Source organism: Vanacampus margaritifer, chromosome 19 (genome assembly GCF_051991255.1).
Source record: "Vanacampus margaritifer isolate UIUO_Vmar chromosome 19, RoL_Vmar_1.0, whole genome shotgun sequence".
In the NCBI taxonomy this organism is placed as follows: Eukaryota; Metazoa; Chordata; class Actinopteri; order Syngnathiformes; family Syngnathidae; genus Vanacampus; species Vanacampus margaritifer.
Window position 1 is genome coordinate 11771030 of NC_135450.1, and position 11807 is coordinate 11782836.

At 39.5% G+C, this 11807-nt stretch overlaps 2 protein-coding genes across 3 annotated transcripts; both read left to right on the top strand.

The window, feature by feature from the left end:
- The first annotated feature begins 9 nt into the window (after positions 1-9).
- gen1 (GEN1 Holliday junction 5' flap endonuclease) lies at positions 10-8781 on the top strand. The gene is made up of 13 exons (XM_077551841.1): positions 10-468; positions 631-823; positions 897-1073; positions 1525-1635; positions 1717-1790; positions 1873-1958; positions 2497-2647; positions 3647-3683; positions 3779-3859; positions 4048-4178; positions 4304-4365; positions 5451-5588; positions 7457-8781. The coding sequence occupies exons 1-13, from the start codon at positions 308-310 to the stop codon at positions 8491-8493; spliced, it is 2439 nt and encodes an 812-aa protein (XP_077407967.1). The 5' UTR covers positions 10-307; the 3' UTR covers positions 8494-8781.
- On the top strand, positions 8402-11626 carry msgn1 (mesogenin 1). Of its 2 annotated transcripts, none has more exons than XM_077551843.1 (2): positions 8402-8544; positions 10852-11626. In XM_077551843.1, the coding sequence occupies exon 2, from the start codon at positions 10898-10900 to the stop codon at positions 11327-11329; it is 432 nt and encodes a 143-aa protein (XP_077407969.1). In that variant the 5' UTR covers positions 8402-8544; positions 10852-10897; the 3' UTR covers positions 11330-11626. The 2 variants fall into 2 exon arrangements, with proteins under 2 accessions (XP_077407969.1, XP_077407968.1); XM_077551842.1 differs by having other exon boundaries at positions 8407-8544; positions 10795-11626.
- Positions 11627-11807: the final 181 nt, after the last annotated feature.

An 11807-nucleotide genomic window follows, 5' to 3' on the forward strand; every position in this document is an offset into this window, starting at 1 on the left:
CGTTCAATGGACTTCTAGTTGTCAAGTTTACAACTCAGTAATCTTCTTATCGTCGGTTTTAACTATTTATCATATATTTCTATAGCTATATATTTGTAGAAGTTTCAGTTAAAATATTTTTTCACAAATTTTACGTGATAGATGACACGAGGGATGCGTATCGGTCAGATTGTCAGCGAATTGGATCGCGGCCCCGGGTGGCGCCTATGTTTGAAAAACATTTGACTCCATTATTGTGATCTTATGCATCGCGTCGTTGTCATGTTTTCGCCCATTTACCGCATCTAAAGCACATATTAGTGTAGCAATGGGTGTGCACGACTTGTGGTCTATCCTCGAACCTGTTCGAGAGTCTGTGCCGCTGTACAGTTTGAGCGGGAAGACGCTGGCGGTCGACCTCAGTTTGTGGGTTTGCGAGGCCCAGCATGTGCAAGCAATGATGGGCAGAGTTACGAAGCCCCATTTGAGGTAATACACTCTCAAAAATATTTCAGTTACGTTAATGTTAGAAAAAGTTTTGAATCTCATTTTTTTAACATCACAAAAACCTGGCATTTGATCAGGGTTTGTTTAGACTTTTTTTTTAATTCACTGTATGCAGCTGACTAAATTAACCACGATGATACGCAGGAATCTGTTTTTCCGGGTGTCGTCCCTCATTTTAATGGGGGTGAAGCTGGTGTTCGTCATGGAAGGAGAGGCCCCTAAACTGAAAGCAGAGACCATGAGCCAGAGGACTGCAAAACGATATGGAGGACCTAACAAAACATCTAAATCCTCCACTAGCACCAGCAGAGGGCGCTTTAATGCAGTTCTCAGAGAGGTTGGTTTGCTTGTATACATTATCGAACATAATTGTCATCATGTAAGCATAACATTGTCACCTCTGTTTGCAGTGTGCGGAGATGCTTGACTACCTGGGTCTGCCATGGGTGGTTGCTGCAGGGGAGGCCGAGGCCATGTGTGCATATCTGGACTCTCACAGCCTCGTGGACGGTTGCATCACCAATGACGGAGATGTGTTTTTGTACGGAGCACGGACTGTCTACAAAAATTTCAATATGAACTCCAAAGTATGTATATTCATGAGCTCTCTTGTGTGTAATGGGTTTGACTGAGATTTGAAATGATGGATTAGGAGTTTCCACAAAATTATAATTGCTAATTGGCGTACAGTGCACTCTAATGTGCTGATCTTGATGGTAAGTCTGATGCTAAGGATGTAGACTAGTGATTTATATTTACCGTATTAGACAGCAGCACAATCTAATGAGATCCAAAAATTAGATAAAATGTAATAATGCTCAGTTTTGAGTGGCTCTTCCTCATATCTTTTCAAATTAAGGAAGTATAAAAATAATGCTAATAATTTTGGTTATTATTAAGTAAAATTATTTAGGCAATAATCATTTACATGTAAAAGTTATTTCACAACATTAATTTGGAGTTAATTTTAAATTCACAATATTTTAAAAATAATAAAAAAAAAAAAAAAAAGTGGCATATTTTTGTATTTCCTTCCAGGACCCCCAGGTGGACTGCTACAAAACCTCCCGTGTCCAAAGCGAGCTGTGCCTGTCCAGAGAGAATCTTGTCGGTCTGGCAATCCTGCTTGGATGCGATTACATTCCCAAAGTATCTCTAATCCTACCTAAACAAAACCACACGCTACTTCTGTTCTTCTGTTAACGACACATCTTTCGACGCTCCCATAAGGGAATCCCAGGTGTTGGTAAAGAACAAGCTCTCAAGCTGATCCAGACCATTAGAGGGCAAACACTTCTCCAAAGGTAGAATTAAAAACAAGCGCCGCTACGTATGAAGACAACAGAGCGAAGGGCGCGATGATGTCGCATGTGCTGATTCTATCAGGTTCACGCGGTGGGAGGATGAGGCGGCGTGCGTGTCTCAGGGAGTCGTGAAGAAGCTTCCCCACTGCCACATATGTCGACATCCAGGTGAGTGAGCTTTGAACTCGCACCTCCGTTTGTAGCCCAGATAAAGACTGGTTGCGTGTCTCAAATATGTGTATTCAGAGTCAAAACAAAGCAAACGTTAAATATAATTCTTTTTTTTTCTTTTTTTTTTTTTCTTTTTTTTTACAGGAGAGCTCAGTATTGTTCATTCGATTTGACATGATCATTGCTCTCCTTTTTTTTTTTTAAAAACCAACAAATCAATTAAAAAAAATTTAATAAATGTTTTTTTTTTTTTTTTTAAATACATATACATATATATATACATATACACACATATATATATATATATATATATATATATATATATATATATATATATATATATATATATATATATATACTTTTTTTTTTTTTTTTTGTATGTGTACGTTAAATATAATTCTTTGCAGGAGGCTTCGCGAGCTCAGAAAAATCCCATCATTAACAAAACGTTATTGCTACCTGTATTTGCATTTGCACTTTTTCGACATTACCATGTAATCACATTTGTGTATACTGTATATTTTTTTTCTCTAAGGTTCCAACAAAGCACACGAACGTAGCGGCTGCATGCTTTGTGACAGTCAGCGATTCTGCCAACCTCAAGATTTTGACTACCGGTGCCCATGTGATTGGCACCGCTCAGAACGGACCCGCCAGGCCCAGCCCATAGAGGCAAATATAAAAAAGTATGTTGCAGTTGTCATTATAACATCAACTATAAACAAGACACGCAAAGCATAAGGGTCAGAAACGCTCCCCACATTGCTTATTTGGCGAGCCTATCTTAGCCTAAATGCTTCATATTTATTGTATTAAGTAGATTTTATGTTGTTAGAAATGCATATTGTTTAAGCTCCCGTGCTTTTTATTTGTACAAGGAAATAACAACATATTTGAGCTTGCTGACAGGGTGGACATTTTTATGTTTTTATGATGACAGAGAAGACATGTAAGCTTGCCAACATCCAACTACGCACAATATGGTGATTAAAATATACAGGGATGTGATTTTTCCGCTAATTCGCGGAATTCCGCTTTTTTTATCTGCCCCTCCCAAAAAAAAAATCCGATTTTTTTTTTTTTTAGTAGTTCATTGTGTATGCACATGACTCCGACAGATAACATCTTCTGCTATAACAAAGACATTTGTGGTATGCTCTAATATGAGTTACTTTTCATTTGGTCATGATACAATTATTTGTTCATGAAATTTGAACTCTTCAACATTATTTATGTGTTAACTTAGTAATCACATTAGTTAGATATGATGATATTCTCAGTGATAGTTTTTAAAAGCAAAGGCAGTCCAATGTTTTTGAATGTGACTGATTTTGAGTTGACTAAAACTGCCATTTTATATGGGATAGTTCAATATACATTGAAAATTGATGCTGTTGTTTTGTCTATTTCTTTGTCATGTGAGTGCATTGAAAGTACTTAAAAACACGGACCCTGGACCTAGCTGGGTGCCAGCGGCCCCCAGACCCCCGGCTAAATTTTAAGATAATTTCACTTTGGTCAAATCACATCCCTGAATATAACATCATCAAAATCCCCTCAAATTTTGTACACAATAGAACCATGTAAAAATAATAATAATAATAATTTTGTATCGTTTAACCACTTATTACACAGACTGTCATTGTAGTTAGCACAGCTGTTTTATTGGTTTTCTGTCGTTTCAGGAAAACACTGGCAAATCTGCAGTACCCGTTCACAGAGGTACAGCTGTTGCTTTACGCCTCGTTTGCTTTTATTTTGGAACAGCTGCTAAACTGGCGCGTTTGAACGCGTCGTTCATTTCAATTTCCCTGCAGATTATCAACGAGTTTCTGCTATCCAAGGATAAACCGGTCAAAAACTTCAAGAGGAGGCAGCCGAATATGCTATTAATGCAGGTAATGCGTTTATGTCCTTCGACAGCGTTCATATATTTGGTTCCTCATATTTGTGAGGATTTTTTTAGTTCGTTTTTATAACTACCTAGCTGGCTGGATTCATTTTGTTCTTGGGCCCACTGGCTGTTTTCCCAGATTGTTATTATGAATCTGTGTTTATTTTCATTCCCCCCCCCCCCCCCCCATAGAAATTTGCTCTTGAAAAGATGGAGTGGCCAAAGCACTACACAAGCGAAAAGGTTTTAGTTCTGATGACCTATTCGGAGCTGATGAACAGAAAGTGTGGCAGAATTGCATCATCGCAAATCAAGCCCATCCGGTAGTCCTTTTTGATTTTGATTCATTTAAGAATGACAAATATATTTAGTCAAGTTTATTAAATGCAAATATTTTCAATTTTTTTTCCATTTCCAACCCCCCCCCCCCCCCCATTCCTACAAAAAGGATATTGAAACAACGCGTGAGGAATTCAGTTTCTTGTTTCGAAGTAATCTGGAGCACACCAGGCAAGTTTAAGCACACACACACACGGTGATAAAACATCTTCTGACTGGTTTTGAGTGACAGGCCTGCTTGCGTGGAGCAGAGGTGAGGTTGGGGTGCGGGGATGTAGTGGGGTCCTGGGGGGTTGTTAGTGACTGGCTGTGAGGTGCGCTTCAGAGGTGGCAGATCACTCACAACAGCCGCTAGGTGCTAAACTGGCTTCCTCCCCGTGCTGGGCAATCTGTCATATCCAAGTCTAGCTTACTAACAAGCCAATTTTCTACCATTTAAACCTGAGAAGATAAATACAAAATTCATTATTCAATTCAATTTGTATTGTTATTTTTGTTTTTATGTTATGTATTTTTTTTTAATCTGTTATTCTACAATGCATTTTGTGTTTGAGGCATGTTCATATTTATCTTAAAGCCCTTGTCCTACATTGTGATATTCTACGGAATGCTGTCTGAAGAGTCAGTAATGCTTTTTTTTTCTTTTTTTTCTCCTGGAGAGCTCAGTATTGTTCATTCGGTAATTTTACCGATTTGACATGTCATCATCATTGCTCTCCTTTTTTTTTCTTCTTTTTTTTTTGTATGTGGGTGAGTCAGTAATGCTAATGTTAGCAATAAATATTGTTGCGAGCTTCACAAAAAATAAATCACGAGGAAGGACTAAAAATTGAGAGAAAAAACATGTTATTTAAAAAAAAAAAAAGGAAAAAAACTGCCTAAAAAATATGATCTAATGTTATAAATAGAAGAAAAAGTTAAATGTAACAGAAAAATAATATAATACATAATTATCTAATGTTCTTTTTATGAGTTTTAACTAAAATGTGTAGGCAAAATCTGATTTAACTAGAAAAGTTGCACCTCAGGTGACTCAATTTCCCTTATTTATCGTACCATTTTTTAATTATCTATTGGTGCTTATAATTCTTAAAACAGTGTTTGAATTTCAACTTGGAAATCTGTAGGAATTTGCGAAAATGTATCAACGAATATCGAGGCCCCCCGATAACAAAAGCAAGAATTGATTGAATGTATAAAAGAAAAAAAAAGAATGTGTGGAAACAAATTGTCTTCTTATTGTGCGTACCCTGCAGATCATTTCGTGTTTCCAGAGGATCGGCCAGCCGAGGATCAGCACGAGGTGAGCTCGGTGGAGGAGGAGAGCCTCTTCCGCGTGGCCTTCCCAGAAGTGGTGGCGGGCTACCTGAGGGACAAAGAGAATAAGACAAAGAGTAAGATGACACCGGTGTTTAATCAACAGCCTCTGGGCCACATATGTACGACATATTGCTACGCATGCACGATAAGTTCCCATATTGATTTCGTATGGCCCCCACCCACCTCCTCCATACCCAGACGTGCCAAGTTCTTCCCAAGCCGAGCCGACGAGATGTCCTGATCAAAGGCACGCGGAGCGTTGTTTTGTTTTTGCAAGCGAGGCCGTTACGGCTGCCCCGACACCCGGGACATGTTAGTTTGACAGCTTGGGCCGGCGCACATCAAAGGCTCAGATGGAGCTGTGAGGTGTCTCCGGGTCTCCCTCTGACAGGGTTGCGCTTCACCTTGCGCGTGTAACACGGGCAGAGGGGCTTCACTTCCTCACGTGGAGGATACTTGGCATTTTTTAGAGTACATTTTACTCAAAAAAAAAAAAAAAAAAAACGATATTTGGTCTCAGTCTAAACAGAGTCAACTTTATACTCAGAAGAGAGTAAAGTATAAAAAATACAAAAAAAAAGGAACAATCACAAAATCTTCAACCACTTACCCATACCACTCCTACTCTAATATCACAGGTGTCAGGTGGAATCCTCGTACCTTCATTTTTTTGGTCTCCTTTAAGACAAACCAGCAATATGTTAACTACAGGGATGTGATTTTTCCGCTAATTCGCGGAATTCCGCTTTTTTTATCTCCCCCCCAAAAAAAAAAAAAATCCGATTTTAAAAAAAAATTTTTTATTTATTTATTTATTTTTTTTGTAGTTCATTGTGTATGCACATGACTCCGACAGATAACATCTTCCGCTATAACAAAGACATTTGTGGTATGCTCTAATATGAGTTACTTTTCATTTGGTCATGATACAATTATTTGTTCATGAAATTTGAACTCTTCAACATTATTTATGTGTTAACTTAGTAATCACATTAGTTAGATATGATGATATTCTCAGTGATAGTTTTTAAAAGCAAAGGCAGTCCAATGTTTTTGAATGTGACTGATTTTGAGTTGACTAAAACTGCCATTTTATATGGGATAGTTCAATTAACATTGAAAATTTATGCTGTTGTTTTGTCTATTTCTTTGTCATGTGAGTGCATTGAAAGTACTTAAAAACACAGAAAACCCATGAGCTCCGGGGGGCTTCCCTAGCTGGGGGCCCCCAGACCCCCGGCTAAATTTTCAGATAATTTCACTTTGGTCAAATCACATCCCTGTCACGTGGAGGATACTTGGCATTTTTTAGAGTACATTTTACTCTAAAAAAAAAAAATAGATGTTTGGTCTCAGTCTAAACAGAGTCAACTTTATACTCAGAAGAGAGTAAAATATAAAAAATACAAAAAAAGGAACAATCCACTGACCCATACCAGGGTTTTTCTAACCCTAACCCTCCTACTCTAATATCACAGCTGTCAGGTGGAATCCTCGTACCTTCATTTTTTTGGTCTCCTTTAAGACAAACCAGCAATATGTTAACTAACAATAAGTCTGGCATAGCTCAAGTGTTGTTGTCTTCCAACCTGAACGTTGTGGGATCGTTTCTCTGACCGTTTTCGCATTGTTTGTTTTTTAGTATTTGACTCGACCAAATATAGTCTTTTTTTAGAGTAAATTGATTGAATAGTAGAAAGAAATTAATAGAACGGTAGAATGATCTGTAAAGGCAGATTATTGAGTCAAAGCACGTGTTTTACTTCTTTTTTTTTTTTTTTTTTAACTCACGACACACCACCATCGAAAAAATCTGGTGAAATCATGTCACTGTATACATTGATAGATAAACAAAAGGTGAGTGCTTTTAAATGAAAGCTGAAAGCCTACACTTACACATTTTCGTTTTTTTGCTAACATTGAGTCTCTGTTCCTCTTTCAGAGAAAAAAAAGAGCAAAAAAGAGAAGATAACTGATCAAGCAGATGATGTTTCGAACCTCCTAGCGCAGATGACCCTTCAGCCCCCCCGTTCAGACAATGCTTCCATCCTTCCAAACTCGCATGAAGTGCTGCTTTTGGACACGCCCGTAAACCATAAACCGCATCAGCGACTCACCCAAAACCGGCCCGGTTCGCCTCTTTCTCACACGGACTCCTCGCCGTCCGTCTCGGCCGCTATCGACGAACTCCATCTTAGTGACATCGACTGGGGCGCGTTGTCCTTCGCGGCCACTCCGCCGTCTCAAACGGCTCCAAATTCCCCACCGCGGTCTACCGCGAGTCCCGGCATGGCGGATGCGGAGCTGAAATCCTCTAAACCGCAACACTCCGTTGCTGATCCAGAGCGCTGTTTTACTGATTATCCTCTGAAGGACAGGCTGCTCATGAGAAACACAGCCACACAACTAAACCTCCTCGTACCAATTTTAAAACCCGTAGCGCACCCTCATAAAGACGGCGGTGGTATCAAAATATCAGGTGAAGCAACTCCAGCTGTACAAAGCCAGGCAAAGACGGAGCATCAGCCGCCTCACACGTACAAATTCATCAAAACAGCAGCCACCAAAGTGCAAAGATGCCTCTCGGAACCGGTTCAGGTGGGAAAAGATCGAAAGGTGACCATCAAGAAGAGCGTGTGCGTGAGCGTGTGCTCATCCAGTGAGGATAGCGATGCGGAGAACCGGCAGATCGGGCCTCGTAGAACCACCAAGAGCAAGCGCACATACAAGTCCAAGGGACGCATCCTGTTGGACCGTCCTCTGAAACCCACCACTGACAGTATCCGGTCACTCGTGCCCCAAAGTGGAGAGCACGTCACAAAGCTCAAAAGCAAAACCCAGGTAGAAGCCGACGTTGATGACGTGTTCCCGCCCACCCCGGCGTCCCCCGTCGGTGAGTTGGATAGCGACGATTCGGTCCTTGGCGGGGACAGCCCTTTGCCGCTGGCAGAGAGGGTCAGGCTCAAGTTCTTCAAGTGAGCGGTAGGAAGAAAAACATATCGAATGTCATGGAAATCCATCATGACGAAGGTAATCTATCTCTTTAATCCTCAACCACAATTTTCAAGCACACTGTAAAAAAAATCTGCATCATTTATCTAAATCTGCAGGGTTTTTTGTTGCTGAACGTCATTATCTTTGTCTCATGTTGTAAAGTGTTAATGCATTTTTTAAAAAAAACAGCAAAAATTTTGAACTTGTTGGATTATCTGATTTAATCTGATTTAATTTGCAATTAGTGAATAAAATAATAATTTCCAGACAAAATTAAGTGAAATTGGGTAATAATCTCTGTTCATCAACACTCGCCGTTTAACCTCACTTGAGTTTCAAGTAAACTGGAATATATATATATATCAGCTGACTGGCGAAAGGTGAGTTGCACCCTGAACCCTTCACTAAAAAAAAATTGCAGATACAGAGGAACAAACATGAGCACTCACATTCACATATAAGGGCAATGTGGAGTTTTCAATGAAGCTAACTTGCGTCCAATAATTTTTGGATTGTGAGAATACCTGGAGAACGGAGAGACGGTGCAAAGCAGGACCAAAACCCGTATTCCAAACCCCTTAAAGTTAGAACTGTGAAAAAAAAAAAAAAGAACTGTGAGGTGTATGTGCTAACGACTTGTCCACCTTGCCGCCCAATTAACAAAAAAAAAATAATAATAATCAAAATTGTGACCTCGCACTTTGAAATAGCATGTCTGCCTCGCAGTTGTGAGCTGTGCAGTTCCAACCCTCGACTCACAATAATTTGGCGCGGTATTAAAAATCAAAATACATTATTTATATCTTAAGTCCATTTAAACACCCCCCCCCCCCCCCCCAAGAGGACTGAGCTGTCGCTTTTACAGCCCTCTGCTGTTGGTCCCCTTGATCATGAGTGAGGCCTTACACACCTTTTCAGACATGAAAAGGTCTGGCATGAGCTTGGTGACAGCTGCATCCTCTTACCCAAATAACTCCACCTCACCAGCTTGTGTCCACCCATACTCTTATTTTTATGTATTCTTTGTCGTAATAAAGGCGTAAAACACGCAAAGTGCTTGAAGAAATGTAGTTCTCTGTCGGTGAACACAATAAACACTCAAGACAAATAATGGCTTGCTGTCAGGTAAATGTATGTTACTTTTGCGCTGTGTATTTTTCCGGTTACTTTATTTTGCAGCATGAGTGAGACAATATATTAGGAACAGTCCTGGGTATGTTGTGCAGTTCTACACAAACGCAAACTACAAACAAAATAAGCATTGAAAAATGATTTGAATTTAATGGTGGCCATAAATGTTTCGTGTGGTGTGGTTACAATTTTCCAAATGATATTGAAGCATTCTAAATAAATAGGTTCAACACAACATTTTTTTTTTAATTTACTTTCCGAAATATCACATTTTCAATGAAGGCAGATTTGAACTATTGCTGTTTTTGTTGGTATTTTTGTTGTACGTTTGTTCAGTTTAATGTGAGCAGAATTTAAAATAATGTTATTTTCAACAACAAAAAAATCATTTTAACTTTTCACCTGTTTTTTTAAGTGCAGCATTCTCTAAATAAAAAAAGCCTATTGTACAATGAGGTAAATGCAATCAATTTTTTCAGCGTAGTGATAAGCCTTATTCTTTATCAAATTATTTTATTAATTAGTCTATTTTCCCATAAAAAAAATTTTTAATGTACAATTAGGTTACTTTGTTATTATCAAGTATTGCACATCAATTCTGACACCGTACAGTAGGCCTACATTGCATTTTTTTATTATGGTTGTAGAGCTGCATTCTTAAAGATTAATAGATGGAATGCAATTATTTTATTTTAATTAATAGACCGTATTCAGTTGCTATTTATTTCCATTTAGTCTGATGCAGTCTTCTCAGCATGCACATTTTTTTTCTTTCTGAATCATGGCTGTATTGTTGTTTTTAAAATAACTACAAGCTCAAATACAGTTAGGCTATTTCTATTGTTTTTCTACCCCACGTTTTCTATCCTTTTAGTTCCGACTATAGCAGAACTACGTGCACTATTTTGCCTGCAAATGTTCAGGTGGTCTTGCGCGGGCCTGCCCTTCATTAGGCAGATCACATCAAACTGATAATTGTCGCCACGCAGACTTTAAAGGCTCATCTCCCACAAAGGGAATCTAATTATTTGTCTTTCTGTCGCATTATCCGCCTATTTAACCTTATTCGCACCTGGGTGAGAACGAACGACGTCCTTCGCGAAGGTCGCATTTTGCCACTTGTGCTTCGCTTTGAACTCGTTTTTTCCGCCTCAGCTGTGAACCCATAAACCTCCGGAGATGCGCCCACGTATAAAAACGTCATCTCCTCAGAGAAACCCGTCTGCTGTCATCGTCTCTGGATGCGATTTTCCTCAATATGGACCTCGATGTTGCAACGTCCGAGCTCCTGCAAGACTGGAAAGTGGGCGAACAGCTCAACTCCGCCGGCTCATCCCCGGAGTCCAATTCTTCTTCCTCCGTGGACTCCGTGTGCTCCTCGCCGGAGATGTTCTACTCCGGCAACCTCTCTACTCCAGAGATCGCCTACGACTTTCCAGGGCGGGATCCCCGATCCGGCTCCAAGGCGCCCAGGACGCTCGGCAAGGCCAAGATGTCCACCAAGAGGCGCGTCAAGGCGAGCGAGAGGGAGAAGATGAGGATGAGGAGTCTGGCCGAGGCTCTGCACCAGCTCCGGGACTACCTGCCGCCGGACTACACCAAGAGGGGCCAGCCTCTGACCAAAATACAAACCCTGAAGTACACCATCGAGTATATTAATAAGCTCTCAGACATTTTGAGCCATGCGTAAAAGTCACCATTTTACGCACCTGCGCGTAAAAGTGATGAAGCGGGGTCATGCTCATCTTTGGACTCTTTTTTTTTTTTTTTTTTTTTTTTTTTTAAGCAAAACTGCTTTACATGTTAATAAGTGTGTTTGGATTTATTACATGCCTTTGCCCTTTTCTTGATGTAAATATTGTTTATGGGCACTTATTGTTTTGTATATGGAGACACAATTAGGATTAGAACAATAGTTTGGTGACATTTTGTATCTTGTTTTATTAGTGTGGACTATTTTGGAAGAAAGTAGCTGCTAAGATTTGTGTTAATAGCTATCAGTGCGTGGCTTTGCCGAAAAAAATAAACATGTAAATTTGTTTTGTTGTTGTCGTTTCGTGACTTATACTATAAACTCGCAAATTGAAGTTGTGAATTTGAGCCAATCAGAATGTTAGAAAACCTAGCCAGATAAATTTGTTTAATTTGGAGAAATACAAATCGTTTAC